This window comes from Euprymna scolopes, chromosome 44 (genome assembly GCF_053919585.1).
Source record: "Euprymna scolopes isolate OS-2025 chromosome 44, ASM5391958v1, whole genome shotgun sequence".
NCBI lineage: Eukaryota > Metazoa > Mollusca > Cephalopoda > Sepiida > Sepiolidae > Euprymna > Euprymna scolopes.
The window spans coordinates 47,910,410-47,931,187 of record NC_136525.1 but is presented as its reverse complement, the minus strand read 5'-3'; the positions used below and the strand labels follow the sequence as shown (position 1 = coordinate 47,931,187).

The window sequence follows — 20,778 nt, the reverse complement described above, 5'->3', positions numbered from 1 at the left end:
AATTATGCTCCATTAGTCTTGGAGATAAGGAGTATACACGGGGTTAAAACACAATTAATCCCGGTCGTAGTTGGTACACTAGGAGTAGTATCAAGTCGTCTGGAAGGACAATTGAAAAAACTACAAACCCCCGATGTTTGAGGTGGCCTTCATACCTCTGCAATTATAGGTACCACCAAAATCCTTAGGAAAACCCTTGATCGTTGAAGCTCCTGGTTTGAAGCCGGGATTAAGGGAAATCCTTTGGAAATGAATCCCATCCCTTTCCAGAGAGACGTTGATAAATGAAATCAGAATTATTATTATTATTATTATTATTATTATTATTATTATTCACCGAGTTAAAACATTAATTTCAACACTTCATAAATATAAAAACTTTTTTTTACCGAAATTACTGGATTCGGCATTAAATAACGTGAAACTAGTTGATATACTATAAAACAAAACAACCAAACCAAACACTGTCAATAAATATTTGGAGATACAAGGAACTGGAACCGTAAGAACTTTGCCGAAATGACCGGATTCGGCACTAAATGACCTGAATTGGGTTGATATGCCGTAAAACAAAATATCTTTAACGTCATGGTTGTGAGTTCCATACAGAAACGTTGATTTAATTTGAATAAAATACACATTAAGTACGCTTGAAAGCCAAATCACAACGTAATATTAGGAAAATAAACAAATATTTTACTTGTTTGAAATTTATATATATATATTTATACTAGCAAAAATACCCGTCGTTGACTGGGTTCAAAAACAGCCTACAGAAAATGGACTCTGATTTATTAAAGTATGATAGGTTATGAAAAGGAAGGGTTGTAATGAGATAGCTTCAAATTTGGGGGTATCAAAACCAAAGCAAAATATGATGAAAGTAAAAATAAAATAGATAAACCCCATAATTTACTATACCATACCTGTTCACACTGAAACACTTATCACAATATTCTGTGGATCTATATTAAAAATCTTGTTAAACTTTGTGACATATTTTCATTCTATGGAGGCCAGGCGCGAACGAACACCCCATAATTTTATTATACCATATTCAAACTGAAACATGATTATCCAAGTATACTTACGCAGATAGATATGAAAAGTCTTTATTAAAGTTAGTGCCTATTTCCATTCTATGGAAGCCAGGCGCGAACGCAGACCCCACAATTTTATTATACCATCCCTATTTAAGTTAAAACATACTTATCAAAGTATTATTATGTACATCTATATCAAAAACACTTGTAAACTTTTTTTTTAATTTTTAAATTTTTTATATCCATACTTTGTGGACTAGGCGCGTACGCAGACCCCACGATTTTAATGAATCATCAGTATGCCAGATCAAACATACCCATTCCTGTGTCTCGATACATCTTCTATCATATGTGATCAGTTTTCTATAATAGTCAACCATATAGGAGCCTATTTGTGACCAGATACACACACACACAGACGTTCAGCTTTATATTATAGATTATCTATATATATAAAAACAAAAATGTATGTGTGTATGTATGTGTGTTCGCTTTTTCTGTATGTCAACAAAAGGCTTTTTTCAGAGAGGCGGTCGCTCGCTTCACAACTTTTTAAAACTTTTTATATCACATATAAATCGTAATATCTCACAGTTAACAACGAAGCTCGCCTGTGTATTTAATTTGCTCGATTTCGGGAAGATAAATATTCAATATTTGTCGCTCGCCGCATGTGGGTTAGTCTTTTTCCTATAACATCTTAGGGGAAAAAAAGCGTTCAGCAGTAAATGAAATCCCGCAGTCAAACTTGACCTCATTAACTCATTAAAACGAGCACCTGCTAAATCCAACTAATTAAATAAATTCAAACGTGTTACCGTTAGCACTTCGCGGTGGGGCAATGGTTAACGTCGCACTTTTTTTTTTCACACTATAATTTACAACTTTGCCTCAACAGTTCGGGTTCGATCCTCATACTTACTTTTTCTTTTAACCCCCCCCCACATACCTCCAAACACACGGGCACGCCGGGTACCCCTCGCTAATAACGTTATAAATTTCAAACAAGTAAAATATTTGTTTATTTTCCTAATATTACGTTGTGATTTGGCTTTCAAGCGCACTTGATGCGTTATTATATTTATCTTTATTATTTTTGTTCTTTTTCCAGATAAAGGAATCCGTATTGGCGAATTATTCAAGGATCCTGAAGATATAAAGCGCATCCTTGTTAACGAACTAGGTGTCTTCACCGAAGCAATGGTTGATGATCTCCTCGAGGCTAAGCTTAACATGTTTGAGGTAAGTATTATAAGAGAAACTACTGAAATATTCTAGATCAGTGTTTCCCAATGGGGTCCGTACCGCTCATCAGGGTGGGGGTGAGGGTTACAAGACTTCAGATCGGTAGTGGCCAAATTTATCGTATAGGGGGAGCGGCGAAAGACTGAGAGCTGCTAGTAACATCACTATTTGTTTCTTTGTTTCTCGACTTGTGGCTGATCATCAACAACGTCGGTGATTCCTGTGATCATTATTCACAACTATTAGGTTGGTGCAAAAATAATGTCGTTTTTTTTTACATTCAATTAAAAAAAACGACATTATTTTTGCACCAACGTCAAAAAATATAGAAAGAAGAAGTTTCCTTTTTTTTTTTTTGTTTTTTTTTAAGGGACGAACCCCTATTACGAGGAATAATGAACTATTCCATTTCGTCACCTCCGTCCATGACGTCACTTCCGGTGACGAGAAGCGGATGGTCGTTCATAACTCGTCCTGCCATGAGCAAGGATATTGTTCAATTCACACTTTTATGTATTTTTTGTTAATACATATTTATTTAATTGTTACTGTTCCTCGTCATTTATTCCAACACTAACACCACAACATTTATTCCACCACTAACACCACAGCATTTATTCCACCACTAACACCACAGCATTTATTCTACCACTAACACCACAATATTTATTCCACCACTAACACCACAACATTTATTCCACCACTAACACCACAACATTTATTCTACCACTAACACCACAACATTTATTCAACCACTAACATCACAACATTTATTCCACCACTAACACCACAATATTTATTCCACCACTAACACCACAACATTTATTCTACCACTAACACCACAATATTTATTCCACCACTAACACCACAACATTTATTCTACCACTAACACCACAACATTTATTCCACCACTAACACCACAACATTTATTCCACCACTAACACCACAACATTTATTCCACCACTAACACCACAACATTTATTCAACCACTAACATCACAACATTTATTCCACCACTAACACCAAAACATTTATTCCACCACTAACACCACAATATTTATTCAACCACTAACATCACAACATTTATTCCACCACTAACACCACAACATTTATTCCACCACTAACACCACAACATTTATTCAACCACTAACATCACAACATTTATTCCACCACTAACACCACAACATTTATTCCACCACTAACACCACAATATTTATTCCACCACTAATACCACAACATTTATTCCATCACTGACACCACAACATTTATTCCACCACTAATACCACAACATTTATTCCACCTCTAACACCACAACATTTATTCCACCTCTAACACCACAACATTTATTCCACCACTTACACCACAACATTTATTCCACCACTTACACCACAACATTTATTCCACCACTAACACCACAACATTTATTCCACCACTAACACCACAACATTTATTATTTTTATTTTTTAAAAAAAGCTATAGGAGTATAGATTTGACTGCCACTTTTTATAGATTATCGATTTCTTTGTTTATTTACAAATTATGTCAGGCAAGCAGAGGGTTAAACCACTTACGAGGAGGGAGACTTACAATGGTTATCATCCAGTTTCATTGTATTAAATCTCTTCAATGTGGCTAGACTAGCATCCATCCCGAACTAGGGTTTGAACCTACAACTAGGAAGTAGATAGTCGGCAGTTCTAATCTGTGACCTATACAATTGGTGTCCGCAAACCTCTAGGCCACCGTTTGTTATAATGCTAGATTTGTTTGCTCATTCACAAACTATGAGCTTTGTTTATTTACAAAACCCTTTGCATTACTCCGAGCAAGCAGTAGGTGAAATCGTTTACTGTACTCACGGAGGCGGGCTTAGAATAGAAAGCGAATATATAGGTAGTCGCTAGCAACTAGGGCTTTATTTACCAGTGAAGACATTTAGGTTTTACAATCGTTTTATCAACTGAAAGTTGCCTTCCATAAGTTTCCATACTTCTTTCGTATAGGCTCTTTTATTGGTAGTACAAACTTGAAACTCTAGTCCCCTTCGAAGTAATCTCCTCCGGCTGCAATGCACTTGTTGTACTGTTCTGACAACTTCTGAAAAGCCCTATGGAAGTCCTCTTGCGTGAGAATACCAATGACCCCCCCCATCACAGCCGCTTTCATCTCCCCAATTGTCTCATAACTTTTTTTTTTTTTTTTTTACATAGGCGTCACCACTTATCAAGGCCGATAGGCCACTCAAGGATAAGGGTTAAAGAGTGTAGATTAGTCAGAAGGACAATATAGTAATCGATAGTAATGGAAGTTCGGTAAATTTGTTAACTTCAGTGGAACGGCTCATCAGAAACTTGTTCACGTTGGACTTGAAGACAACCATATTATAGACGGGTGGAAAGCAGGAAAACGGAAGACAATTCCACAGGCGTGCAGTTCTAAGAAAGAAGCTTTGATCATGGAATCTACGTTTAGGTTTAGGCACAGATAAAGAGTGGGGAAAATTATTGATAATGTTTTTAGCTAGAGTAGGGTTTTTCTTGTGAAAGTTTGGCGAGTCTACAGTCTCTAAGGTTTTCCTCATCTCCCCAATTGTCTCATAACTACAGTTATCTGCCACACTGATGATCCCATTAAGACGAAACATATATATGTGTGGATAATAATTCAATCTTTATTACAAAATAAATTAGACTTTTTAGTCCGTTGAAAAAGAGCAAAAGTTATAGTCTAATGACTTAGAATAATGTTTTATGTCAAATTGATGGTTGGTATGGTTTTGCATTTTGTGCTCACTTTTGCATTTTACCTCTATTAATCCTATTAACCACTAATTGTGAATCGAACGGATACCATAATACTTAGTTCGTTTTACTTTTATATAGCAAAGGTCCATACAAAATCTAAGCTTGATCGGTTCAGCAGTTCCGATAAAAAAAATGGAACGGATAGACACACAGACTGAAGACAAACAGACAAATGTAATATAAACACATACCTCACTTCTCCCACACTTTATTTCTCTCTCCGTCTCTCGCTTCCTCTCCATCCCTCTCTCTCTGTGGGTGTGTTATTGTGGGTGTGGGTACGTGAAAAAAATCTTGAGATTAAGAATAATTAAGAAGTAACCAAAAGTTACAGTGAGCAAGATCTAGACTATAGGGATGAAGAGGAACTGTCTTGTATGTGTTTGTATAGAGTGATGTGGTTCTCGTTTGATTAACTGTGTCGGATATATACTCGAGAGTCAAAACCATGAAAAGAATATGCTGTTGTCACAGCTCTAGTAATAACGTGTTAGCGTGTCATTGACCTCCATCACATCTCCTCAATTGTCTCATAACGACAGCCTCTAACGTTTTCCTTGAACTTGGGGAATAGCAAAAAGTCACAGGGAACAAGGTCTGGGTTATAAGGATGAAGACGAACTGTCTTGATGCCCATCTTTGTCAAATAATCTGTGACAAGGATGGAGCACCATTAGGATAAACTTCACGCAAATCTTCTGCATCTTCAGTTCATCATGAATAATTGAGTGTACAGTTCCCACACTGACATCAAACTGTGCACTTATTGTCTCTATAGACACACGACAGTCCTTATCCATGAAATTCTTTATTTGGCCAATCAATTCTGATATTTCTATATTCCTCCCACATGTCTGATCATTCTTCACAGGCTCCATGTCTTTCTTGAGTCTCTTATTCCACTCAAAAACTAATGTTCGATTCATGCAAGATGGTCCAAAAACAGTCTGAAGCATTCCACACGTTTCCATGACATTTTTTTTTCAAGTTTAAAACAGAATTGTATTGCATATTGTTCCTCTAAAGTGTCCTCACGTCCATTTTTGAAATTTACTGGCTGTGACAATCAGGCTTTAGTAGGGTGTATTTCAATTCCTGCTGTAATTGTTCATTTGAACCTGAGATCATAAAAATACGTCAGTCATCTCATAAGATGTATAGCAATAACATACTGAATTTTCAAGAGTCTGCGGCAGTTTTAAATGCCTGTACAAAAAAATCCGATGGTGTGGCTCCACCTTGCGGGCCTTGGGGAGTGTGAAGCCACCCTTTAATTGCCATTGCTCCCAGGTCCACTCTGACCCGGAGTGGTAGTACCTGTTAGGGTCCCAACTATGGGTTAAATAGAATCTGACTTAAAAAAAGAAAAATATACTCCATTAAAATCGTTCCTCAAAATAACTAGATTCGGCATTAAATAACCTGAAAAAGGTTGATATGCCGTAAAACAAAAACAACTAACCAACCAACTGTGTCGGATATATACTCGAGAGTTCAAACCATGAAAAGAATATGTTGTTGTTATAGCCTTTGATAATGTTCTCTTTTTTTTGTATCTTGATTCTTTTCCTTGATTTTCAGAATGACTTCTTTTTCTTTCAGATCCTGAGTTGGACGGGATATGTCAACTTGAAAGGCATCGCATGCAACGGCACTCTTCTCAGTTCCTATATCATATTCCCACACAAGACAGACATCTCAGAAATGGCCCAGTCTTTGTGCAACCTAAACAGTTCTTTGATTCCGAACATCACAGAAATGGTCCAACAGCAACTCAACATGGCACGAATACTTAAAAAGGTAAATCAAAAAAAGACCATTCTATTTCATATCGAATTAGCAGAATTCTTTTTTAAAAGATAAGGGTAGATGTGGTGTGCTAAATATAAGAAGGTCATTTAGGAACGATGGATGGAATGGAGAAAACTGGACCAAAAGGTTTGACCTCAGATTAAAAGCAGGCCAAAAGATTAGTTGGCCAAAACGTGGTGAAATAACAACAACTATGGAAGGCAGTAATTACTGGAGATACAATTACAAGACTCTGCATTCCTTCCGGGGAGTTGGTCGCCATTTCCCCTTCACTCCTCACATTAAAAATCGGCCTTGTGCCTAATTTGCTCGGTGGGGAAGCAAGTAAATACAACACCTTTTGGCCAAGATCAAAGTGTAGTATCTGTTTCGGCAGATACTACAAGCAAAGACCATATGTGTGGGCAACCTCACATATAAGACCTTGGTCAATGTAGGGGCAACCCTTCATACCAATTGTCACTATCCAACTCACCTACTCCCCGGGGAGTTGGTCCCCATTTCCCCTCACTCCTCACATTAAAAATCGGCCTTGTGCCTAATTTGCTTGGTGGGGGAGCAAATAAATACCATCTGTTCCGGCAGATACTGCAAGCTATGACTAGCTATGACTAGCAAAGACCAGATGTGGGGGCAACCCCACATGCCTGACCTTTAACCAGCTCCCATTTCCCACCTCTCGGGAGCTGGTCCCCTTTTTCCCTTCCCCCTCCCTTCACTCCTCACATTAAAATTCGGCCTTGTGCCTAATTTGCTCGGTGGGGGAGCAAATAAATACCATCTGTTCCGGCAGATACTGCAAGCAAAGAACATATGTGGGGGAAACCCCACATATAAGACCTTGGTCAATGTAGGGGCAACCCTTCATACCAATTGTCACTATCCAGCTCCCCTACTCCCCGGGGAGTTGGTCCCCATTTCCCCTCCACTCCTCACAATAAAAATCGGCCTTGTGCCTAATTTGCTCGGTGGGGGAGCAAATAAATACCATCTGTTCCGGCAGATACTGCAAACAAAGACCTTATGCGGGGGCGACCCCACATATAAGACCTTGGTCAGTGTAGGGGCAACCCTTTATACCGATTGTCACTATCCAGCTCCCCTACTCCCTGGGGAGTTGGTCCCCATTTCCCCTTCACTCCTCACATAAAAAATCGGCCTTGTGCCTAATTTGCTCGGTTGGGGAGCAAATAAATACCGTAGTATCTGTTCCAGCAGATACTGCAAGCAAAGACCATATGTGGGGGAAACCACACGTGTAAGACCTTGGTCGATGTAGGGGCAACCCTTCATACCAATTGATATTAGATTACTTATAAAGTTTATGCTTTCTTTTATTTGAAGGTGTCATCTTTACTTGAACCGTATGAGTGGGCACAGGGCATCGGAGATCTTGGGAAAATGATTGAAACGTTACTGAAGATGCCAACAGCAGAGAAGTTCCTCAAAAATATGGCTGGCTTGAACAACTTGCCGAAACTCATGCGCGAATTGGTGTCCACCCTGCAGACATTGGGACAAGTTAATTTAAGCAGGTAAAACAATGTGTTCAAATACCCCAGGGTGGTACTACTTACGACACTCCTCCTCTCCCCCATCTGAAATCCTCCCCATCTGTCTACTAATTTCCAGCCCCTGTCCCATCATTGCAATGTTGCTTCCCTGTACTTGTTTTGCAACTATTCAACTGAACGTGCTCCAACGAACCTACTGCACTTGTATCAACCCTTAATGTGAGAAACCCTCCCCCAACAAATTGCACTTGCGGAAAAATCTCACCCCTTCAATGACAAATTGCTCTCTAATAATTCTAATTAATTTTGTTTCTTGGATCGCTTGCTTTTAGACAGGGTTCAAAAGAGAGTTGCCAACCTGATAGGCCCTGAACTGTCATCTAAGCTTCAGCCTCTGTCCTATTGATGAAATATTGCATTTCTCTGCCTGTTCCACAAGTATTTTAATGGTGAATGCTCTGACGAACTGCAAGAACTTGTACCGCCCTCGATGTAAATACCCCCGACAAACATGAAAAGCAGCAAAATTCCACCCTACACTGTTGAGATCCCTAGATGAAAGAGATCTTTCTACTCCAGTAGTTTCTTCCCCAGAACTGCAAGACTTTGGAATTCCCTTCCGAGTCCCAGCTTCCCCAACTGTACTGACATGCAGAAGTTCAAGTGCAATGTTAACAAACATCTTGCTGCCCAACTCCCTACATAGTACCCCTGTAGCTTATGTCCCTGATAGTAGCTCCCTACATCATAGTGGCAATATGCCTTGTTGAAAATGTATTAATAAAAAAATAATAATAATTCAAATAATAACTTCTTATCTAAAAAATTCAGAAAGATTTTATGGTTATTATTCTGTTTTTTTTTTCTCAGTTCAACTGAAGTTATAGAATTTTTTGATACGTTCCTGAAGCTTTTTGCCAACAACCAACCAATCGCATATTGGGAACTGATCAAAAGTGGATTACCCATGATGGAACAAGTGTATCAGAGCCATAAAATCCAAGTAAACTTTGACTCAAGTAAGTATAAATTATTACTTATCTATATCATATAATTTATTACATATCTATATCATATAGATTATTACTTATATCATATAATTTATTACTTATATCGTATAAATTAATACTTAATCATATAATTTATTATCTATATCATATAATTTATTACTTATCTATATCATATGATTTATTGCTTATCTATATCATATAATTTATTACTTATCTATATCATATAATTTATTTCTTATCTATCTCATATAATTTATTACTTATCTATATCATATAGATTATTACTTATATCATATAGATTATTACTTATATCATATAGATTATTACTTATCTGTATAATATAATTTATTACTTATATCATATAATTTATTACTTATATCATATAAATTATTACTTATATCATATAATTTATTATCTATATCATATAATTTATTACTTATCTATATCATATGATTTATTACTTATCTATATCACATAACTTATTACTTATCTATATCATATAATTTATTACTTATCTATATCATATGATTTATTACTTATCTATATCATATAGATTATTACTTATATCATATAGATTATTACTTATCTGTATAATATAATTTATTACTTATATCATATAATTTATTACTTATATCATATAAATTATTACTTATATCATATAATTTATTATCTATATCATATGATTTATTACTTATCTATATCATATGATTTATTACTTATCTATATCATATGATTTATTACTTATCTATATCATATGATTTATTACTTATCTATATCATATAATTTATTACTTATCTATATCATATGATTTATTACTTATCTATATCATATAGATTATTACTTATATAGATTATTACTTATCTGTATCATATAATTTATTACTTATATCATATAATTTATTACTTATATCATATAATTTATTACTTATATGATATAAATTATTACTTATATCATATAATTTATTATCTATATCATATAATTTATTACTTATCAATATCATATGATTTATTACTTATCTATATCATATGATTTATTACTTATCTATATCATATGATTTATTACTTATCTATATCATATGATTTATTACTTATCTATATCATATGATTTATTACTTATCTATATCATATGATTTATTACTTATCTATATCATATAATTTATTACTTATCTATATCATATTATTTATTACTTATCTATATCATATGATTTATTACTTATCTATATCATATTATTTATTACTTATCTATCTCATATAATTTATTACTTATCTATATCATATGATTTCTTATCTATATCATATAATTTATTACTTATCTATATCATATGATTTATTACTTATCTATATCATATCATTTATTACTTATCTATATCATATGATTTATTACTTATCTATATCATATTATTTATTACTTATCTATATCATATGATTTATTACTTATCTATATCATATTATTTATTACTTATCTATCTCATATAATTTATTACTTATCTATATCATATGATTTATTACTTATCTATATCATATAATTTATTACTTATCTATATCATATGATTTATTACTTATCTATATCATATGATTTATTACTTATCTATATCATATGATTTATTACTTATCTATATCATATGATTTATTACTTATCTATATTATATGATTTATTACTTATCTATATCATATGATTTATTACTTATCTATATCATATGATTTATTACTTATCTATATCATATGATTTATTACTTATCTATATCATATAATTTATTACTTATCTATATCATATGATTTATTACTTATCTATATCATATAATTTATTACTTATCTATATTATATGATTTATTACTTATCTATATCATATGATTTATTACTTATCTATATCATATAATTTATTACTTATCTATATCATATAATTTATTACTTATCTATATCATATAATTTATTACTTATCTATATCATATGATTTATTACTTATCTATATCATATGATTTATTACTTATCTATATCATATAGATTATTACTTATATCATATAGATTATTACTTATCTGTATCATATAATTTATTACTTATATCATATAATTTATTACTTATATCATATAAATTATTACTTATATCATATAATTTATTATCTATATCATATAATTTATTACTTATCTATATCATATGATTTATTACTTATCTATATCATATGATTTATTACTTATCTATATCATATAATTTATTACTTATCTATATCATATGATTTATTACATATCTATATCATATTATTTATTACTTATCTATATCATATAATTTATTACATATCTATATCATATAATTTATTACTTATCTATATCATATAACTTATTACTTATCTATATCATATGATTTATTACTTATCTATATCATATGATTTATTACTTATCTATATCATATAATTTATTACTTATCTATATCATATAATTTATTACTTATCTATATCATATAACTTATTACTTATCTATATCATATAATTTATTACTTATCTATATCATATAATTTATTACTTATCTATATCATATAACTTATTACTTATCTATATCATATAATTTATTACTTATCTATATCATATAATTTATTACTTATCTATATCATATAATTTATTACTTATCTATATCATATGATTTATTACATATCTATATCATATAATTTATTACTTATCTATATCATATAATTTATTACTTATCTATATCATATGATTTATTACTTATCTATATCATATGATTTATTACTTATCTATATCATATAATTTATTACTTATCTATATCATATAACTTATTACTTATCTATATCATATAACTTATTACTTATCTATATCATATAATTTATTACTTATATCATATAAATTATTACTTATATCATATAATTTATTATCTGTATCATATAATTTATTACTTATCTATATCATATTTTTCTCGTTCCTTCCTTAATTAGTCCTTACTTTGAAAATAGTCAAATACAATTTTTGAAAGGCCAAACTGCTTTAAAAAAGGCCAAATTCGGAAAATTTGGCTTTAAAAAGGCCGTCATCAGAGTTACCTTCTCCTTGATGCATGTCTTAACAAAGACTACGGGTGCATCTCTTCCAGTGAATTAATGTGCCTCCAGATACCAACCTGTACATTTCTTATGACTCAGCTCGGTAAATGAACCGCCTAACCTCCCCAAATGGTAACCCATCTGATACTGGCGAGGCTCATTGTTGCTTGCCATTAGCTAGAATTAAAACCAAAGATTTAGCTCTTCAGCGTCATTCGCTACAAATTCAAAGAAGGTCACAGGAATATCCAAGCTTGTCAATACTTAATCGTATAAATGACTAAAAGTGCATCTCTCCCAGTGAATTAATGCGCTTCCAAATACCAACCTGGAAATTTCTTATTACTCGGCGCAGAGAGTAAACGTTACACAGACATAAAAGAATTACCGTAAATTGCAAATTCATGCAATCAGTGCTGTGGCTTTGAAGGGCCGATCCATACAATATTCTGCTTGTTCCTTCCTGGGTTAGTTCGTACGCTACGTTTTCAAATTAGTCAAATACAATTTTTGAAAGGACAAACTGTCTCAAAAGAAAAAGGGCAAATTCGCGAAATTTGGCTTTAAAAAGGCCGATCTGGCAACTGTGGACAAGAATATAAGAGTGACCTCCCTTTGATGTTACCTTGTTTTCAAATATCATTACAAAAATACATGATCATTGTTGTAATGACGTGAGAAAGGAGATAGTAATTCTGCCGCACATCAGTTCTTCAGTGAACGAAGAAGTCAGTGAAACGTTACGCAAAAAAAGGGAACATTCAAAGAAAACAGAGGAAAAATAAAGAACACTCTCCACCAAGAGGTACTGGGCTGATGGTGTAAATTAAAGATTGTCGCTCACAATGTGATTGTATTACTCGTATTGAACTATGTAGCACAATATTACTTTCTGAGTATTTATTAGTACTTATTGATTTACAGTGTTGGGCAGTTGAAAAAGGTTAAATACATTTTAAAAAGGGCAAACTACTTTTAAAAAAAAAGGCAAATCTTGCAACCCTGAACAAGAATATGAGAGTGACCTCCCTTTGATGTAGCATAGTTTTCGAATATCTATATAATAATAATATATGCTGATTGTTGTAATGCTGTGAGAAAGGAACTCCTATTAATTTTGATGTGCAGCTGTTTTTCACTGAAGAAAGAAATCAGCGAAATGTTACATAAAAAAGGGAACATTTAAAAGAAACAGGGCAAAAAAACATGGGCTTTCAAAAGTGCTAGATTTGCAACCTTGAACAAGAATGACAGTGACCTCCATTTGATGTAGCATCGTCTTCAGATATCTATATAATAATATATGGTCATTGTTGCAGTGGTGTGAGAAAGGAACTCGTAATTTTGCCGTGCAGCATTTTTTAACAGAAAAAAGAAAGTCAGAAAAATGTTACATAAAAAAGGGAACATTTAAAAGAAACAGGGCAAAAAAAAATCTCACTTTAACATTTAATAAACAACTTTATTTATCATTTTCTATTGCTAAAAAAAACATGCCTCTTTGGGGTGCTTTTTTTCATATTACTCCAAAACTTGACATGTATGCCTATATAGTGGTTCTCCATGAATTCAAGTATACATGTCTTAAGGCGTGAAACTGCACCGTTTGTCCATTTTCACTGGGATTCGACGTTCCCAGGAGCTCAAAAGGTGTCACAAATGTCCCCAAATTGCAAAAAAAAATGACACTTCTTACCCCATAACTTTTGCCCCATCCATTAAATTTTTCTGAAACTTGGCGAAAGTGTGAAGGCAACGTTGGCCCTTTACACTTCTCACATTCATCAATCCTTCACTCTTTTTTGTGGCACCAAAAGGGGACCACGCATCGGCTTGTTCATTTATATATATGTATCTGTTTTTAATTGCAGGCGATATGGACCTGAATTTTGGGAGTTTATTTGCCGACCAATCACAACTTCAGGAATTTCTGTCATCTTTAAACTTTAATAGCAACCTGTCAGCTGCTATTCAAAAGCAGATGTTGGATGTCGAAAAGGTAAGTGTCGTTATTTAACTAATAATTCTATACACATGCAGGGTGTTCCAAAAAATGTTGGTTTTCATTAAGAGTCGCACTTTGTTTACAAAGCCATTCGGCGGAAGTGACGTCAGACAAATTTCAGGTACAGATGGCCAACACTAAATATAATGTAGTTTTTTTTTTTTCTTAAAGCAAATATGAAAATAGAAATTTTAATCAAGCGACTACAAAAAAAATAATAATTTAGCTGCAGTAGGCAGGCTCAAACCTGTAATGCAAAAGAGGAAAAGGAGGTGGAAAAATATTAGCGGGCTAGCTGTCATGGCCACCGCGACTTATGACGTCCTGACACATCGAAATAATGTTTTCTTTTAAACGTATATTGAGATTGCTAGGCGTACGACTTTAAAAAATGTCAACACAAACAGTTACTCCTCCTTGCAAGAAACATCCCCAGTTCAACCAAATAGAATTAATCTTTTTGACCAATTTTTGCATATTTTTCGTCTGAGAGATTGATCTGCTTAACGATAGTAATTTTGGGTTAAATTCACCTTCTACATCCCCGTGTTTACAAAGCCATTTGGCGGAAGTGACGTCAGACAAATTTTTAGCTACGGATGACCAAAAGTGTATAGAATGTATCTTTTTTTTAAGCAAACTAAAAATACAAGTTTTATTCAAACATTCTTTATTTGACCTTTCATAACAAAATTATAACCTTTCTAATAAAAATGTTTATGAATCGATTTTTTTTTTAATATTTATGAATAGTTTTTATCTTTTTTTTAAAAGAAATTTTGTTTAAAAAATATTTATGAACTGTATAAAAGAATAACAGTAAAGATGAGAATCATAGTCCAGATAATAGAAATTATTAATCCTTATCTTAAGAGTTTAGAAAATTTTTTATTTAAATTCTGAAACAAAAAATAAAGATTTAATATTTGCACAGAATTGGAACCAAAGAAGATTTTTAAAAAAATTTAAAAAAAAGAAAAAAAAAATATTTATGCACTGTTTTTTTTTTTAATCAAACATCAAATGTTGGTAATTTTTTGTTTTACAGCAAATATAGAAATAAAACTGTCATAAAAAATATTTATGAACTGTTATTTAATATATTATGAACTGTTTTTTCTCAACCCCCCCCCCCAAAAAAAACAGTTCATAATATTAAAAAACAAAAAAGTAATTCATAAATATTTTTTAAACAAAATCTGGTGCAGCAGAGATAAGTAGGTCCAGCAGACAAGCCTCGTTCTGAAAAATCAGAACAGTTAGGTCACATGACATGTGACACGGGTGCTTCTACCATTATTGACATTTTGAATGAAGGATATAGAAAGCGTGAGCCAATTTTGGAAAAACTATGAGGAAGCGAAAGCGTTTCGAATAGAAAACAATATTTTACAAGCGAAGGTCTGGCGTGTCTCATTTCACGATTTCGTATTTTAGTAATAAATGCTACATTAAAAACCGACCTTGTGTCTAACTCTGCCCTCGTGGAGAGGCAAGTAAATAAGAAATAATATGGCGGCTGAAAACATTTTTCGACCACCATAAAAGCATTACAATACATTTAAACCTTGAAGAATTTCCGCCATCCTCCCTTCTCGCCAATCTTTCACGAGAAACACCCGTCTGGCTGAAACTAATGAAATTCTCTATCTGTATGAAAGCCAAGTACGTACAAGGATGGAATACTGCTGCCACATCTGGGCAGAAGCTGCTAAAACAGCTTATCCTGCCTTGACAGAGTACAAAATAGATTCGTGGCTTAGTGGTGGATGCCCTTTTCTCTTCCCTGCAGCCTCTCTCCCACAGAAGAGATGTTGCGAGCCTGTCTTTGTTTTATCGCTATTTCCATGGCAAGTGCTCGTCTGAGCTCCAATCTCTCGTCCCCGTCGCCAATCTTTCACGAGAAACACCCGTCTGCCTGAAACTACTGTCAATAATTTTCCCCACTCTCTATATGTGCCTAAATCCAAACGTAGATTCCATGAGCAAAGCTTCTTTCTTAGAACTGCACGCCAGTGGAACTCTCTACCGCTTGCCTGTTTCCCACCTGACTACAACTTGGACGTCTTCAAGTCCAACATAAACAAACTCCTGACATACCGCCCCCTTAAGTAGGACACTCTATCAAAACCCCCAATACTAATGATTACTACAATACTATCTCATTGATTACTGTACACGCAATAACCCTTATCCCTCAGTGGCCATCGGGCCTTGATAAGTGGTGACCCCCATGTAAAAAAAAAAAAAAAAAAAAAAATCTTTGAAATAGTAAAAACGCTAAAGCTTTTTTCGATTTGGAAGGGAGGTTCCTGGCGCCCCTATTATCCCAAAGAACCGGCTATGTAAACACTTTGCAGTATTTTTCAATAGTTTTTGTTTAATTCTTTACAATCAATTTTTATTTAAATTAAGAACTTTTCTAAAATATTTTGTTTATATATGTTTACATTTTGTTTTTAAGTAAAATAAGAAATTAATTTTTTTTTAAATATTGTTTTTATCCATCTTCATTCAAACGGGTTACGTTTCGGTTGCTTCACTGGTTGTTAACCTACATTTTCCGAATGTCAGAACGAGGCTAGTCTGTGGGACCTATTTATCTCAGCTTCGCCCAAAATCTTATTGGATAAAAAAAAAAAAAACAGTTCGTACATATTTTTTTGTAACAATTCTGTTTTTTTTTTGTTTGATAAAAAAAAAAATTTATCAACACTTGATCTTTGATTTAAAAAAAAAAAAACAACAAAAAAACAATTCATAAATATATTTTTATTATAAAGACACATTGTCATAAATAGCAAAATTTTATTCAATTTATCATTTTCAATCCACACACATTATCTTTCAACTAACAATCTATTCGCTTCACTAACGCTTATCTTGAACAGCATTTAGCTTTGATAAATACTGACTCACCAGTAACAAAAAAATGCATTACACAAGCCTATCCTTGTTTTATCGTTATTTCCATGACAGGTGCTCGTCTGAACTCCGATCTCTGCCCCCCCCTCTCGCCAATCTTTCACGAAAAACACCCGTCTAGCTGAATCCACTGTGAAAAATTTCCCCCACTCTATATCTGTGCCTAAATCAAAACGCAGATTCCATGAACAAAGCTTCTTTCTTAGAACTGCACGCTTGTGGAACTCTGTTCCGTCTGCCTGCTTCCCACCGGACTACAACTTGGATGTCTTCAAGTCCAATGTTAACAAATTCCTAATGAACCGCCCCCTTAAGTAAACACTTCATCAAATCTCCACACTAACGTAATGTACTTGCAATAACCCTTATCCCTGAGTGGCTTCCGGGCCTTGATAAGTGGTGATCACTGTGTAAAAAAAAAGAACAAAAAAAAAAACATTAAAGCAAAGCATTAAGTTATTTAGAGAAACCCGTGTTTCAACATGACCAGTTATATGTTGCTTTAAGCAAAGCCAAATTAACAGAAAATGTCAAACGTTTTGTAAACAGAAATAGCTTTACAAAAGTTAATATATACTAGCAGGACAGTTGGAAATTCTACGGAATGAGAGATATATTTAATCCACAAATACGAGGTGCCTTCAAGTCCAATGTAAACAAGTTCTTGTTAAGCCGTCCCCATAAATAATCAAATTCTACCCAATGTAAAACTTTTAACGATTACTAAACTACCACTTTACATTCATTAACCCTAGTCCTCGAGTGGCCTCTTGGCTTTGATAAGTGGTAACTCCAAGTAAGGAAAGAAAAGGAAGAGCGAACTAAATATTATAGTATCCGTCGGAGACACAATAAAGGATTAATCGGGATTAACAGGGATTAATAAGGATTAACAGGGATTAATAGGGATTATAGGGATTAATAAGGATTATAAGGATTAATAGGGATTAATAGGGATTAATAGCGATTAATAAGGATTAATAAGAATTAAAAGGGATTAATAGGAATTAATAAGAATTGATAGTGATTAATAAAAATTAATAGCGGTTAATAGGAATCAATAAGGATTAATAGGGATTATAAGGATAAATGGGATTAATTAGGATTAATAGGGATTAATAAGGATTAATAAGAATTAATAGGGATTAATAAGAATTAATAGGGATTAATAAGGATTAATAAGAATTAAAAGGGATTAATAAGGATTAATAAGAATTGATAGGGATTAATAAAAATTAATAGCGGTTAATAGGAATCAATAAGGATTAATAGGGATTATAAGGATAAATGGGATTAATTAGGATTAATAGGGATTAATAAGGATTAATAAGAATTAATAGGGATTAATAAGAATTAATAGGGATTAATAAGGATTAATAAGAATTAAAAGGGATTAATAAGGATTAATAAGAATTGATAGGGATTAATAAAAATTAATAGCGGTTAATAGGAATTAATAAGGATTAATTGGGATTAATAAGGAATTAGTATTTGATGCCAAAAAAAAAGAACAAATTTAAGCATATTCACCCATCAATTTCGGATAAAGAACCAGTGGCGGCTCGTTCTTTTAAAGAACTCTTCTTTTTTTTTTTTAAATCAACAAAAAGTCTCGTATACGTTCTTTTTTTGTTTCGTCTTTTAGTTTTTAATTCGTTGTATTTTTTTTTTATTTTGTTTTTCAGTTGACGAATATTTTGACTTTATACCCAAACGTTCCTTTCTCCACATTTTTATGCCAAACACCGGGCATAAGAAGTTTCTTGAAGGAACCACAACATTTTGGCGAATTTCACGCTGCGAACCTGACCCTCCAAGAAATCTTATGTAATAATCCGAAACACCTGTCCGAAATAAACAAACTTGCAAACGTTAGCAAATTACAGCAAATTGTAAGTATAAATATTATCTAAAGCTTGTGTGTGTGTGTGTGTGTGTGTGTTAGATCAGAAAACACCGGTATCATCGGTTTCAAATCCAACACCAAGGGGACTAATATCTGGTCGCATATGTCGAACTCTCTTAAATCTCTGTTTATATCTGTCCCCCCCCCCCGGACATACATATATATATATATATATATATATATATATATATATATATATATATATATATATATTAGTACCCTTGGATACAGCATTAAAAATTAGTAACAAAATACAGTACAGTATATAATACACACGTGTATAATCAAGAAACATAAATAACACTGTCAGGGACCGGAAAAATGTATTCCACATCGTAACCTGAAAAAAACGGATCCTTATAATCGTATCCCGGGGTTCATACACACTCGGGAGCAAAACAAAAAAAAAATGGGCCAAACAAATTTTATACATTTTATTGCACTAAAAGCTATATTGAACAAGGAACAATTGAACAAGGAAACTTAAACGAGACTAATAACACAGAACAAGACATTTAGGATGGAATCGCATTCACTTTTGATTTCTTTAAACGATCAATCCTTTTAGACATGCTCTCAACCAAAGTGGAACACCGTGAAGAGGAGATGCTATTCCATTCGCTTTGCACAGCTTCCCACAGTTTGTCATTGTTCGAAAAAGTTCTTCCAGCTAATGCACAAGATATTATGGACCAAATATTCTCGATTGGGTTTAAATCGGGGCTTTGACCTGGCCAAAATATCACATCAATTGAATTATAAGAAAACCATTTTTTGTGACTTTAGCAGTGTGTGCAGGGGCATTATCATGTTGAAAAATAATGTTCTGGGATATTCCAAGCTTCTGGATACTTGGTAACTGTCCTGTTTCTAATATTCGAATGTATTCATTTGCATTGATTGACTTCTCACATCTAGTAAATTCCTCAACTCCTGCTGCAGTAAAAGTTCCCCACACCATTATCCCTCCATCCCCGTGTTTAACTGTCGTTTTTATGCAACTTGGCGAAAATCTTTCTCCAGTTCTTCAATTGCACCGTTCAGGAGCATCAGGAGCATCACTAACAAGACAAAATCTTGAGTCATCTGACCAGAAAACATTCCTGAACCAGTCTGTATCTTTTTGCCATAACACGAGAAAAATCTCTTTCTATCATTGATGTTCTTCTTAGATAGAAATGGCTTCTTTGCACATCTTTTAGAAGAAAACCCCCATTTCTTTCATTGTATATCTAGAAAGAGAATTTCCAGTCCCTGTTTTGAATTCTTTGCTATGGTCAACATAAGTTTTCTTTTGATCCTTCAAAACAGACAATTTAAATTTGTGATCATCTTTCAAAGTGGATGCTCTAGGGCGACCAGATCCAGAGTTCCTTTTTATTGAGCGTTTGACTTCGAACCTTTGACCAATTCGCTTCACTGCAGAAAGAGATGTTTTCACATTTTTTTCTTAAAATATAAAAAAAAAAA

General features: G+C 33.2%; 1 protein-coding gene across 4 annotated transcripts in view; it reads left to right on the top strand.

The window, feature by feature from the left end:
• LOC145268835 (uncharacterized) overlaps positions 1–20,778 on the top strand; it is a 1,065,816-nt gene that overhangs the window by 196,126 nt on the left and 848,912 nt on the right. For all 4 annotated transcript variants that reach the window (XM_080124499.1, XM_080124501.1, XM_080124498.1 and 1 more), the window contains exons 6-11: positions 2,155–2,285; positions 6,694–6,891; positions 8,248–8,438; positions 9,288–9,436; positions 14,344–14,471; positions 19,088–19,294. In XM_080124499.1, coding sequence (XP_079980625.1) covers positions 2,155–2,285; positions 6,694–6,891; positions 8,248–8,438; positions 9,288–9,436; positions 14,344–14,471; positions 19,088–19,294 — 1,004 coding nt within the window. The remainder of the gene's footprint in view (positions 1–2,154; positions 2,286–6,693; positions 6,892–8,247; positions 8,439–9,287; positions 9,437–14,343; positions 14,472–19,087; positions 19,295–20,778) is intronic.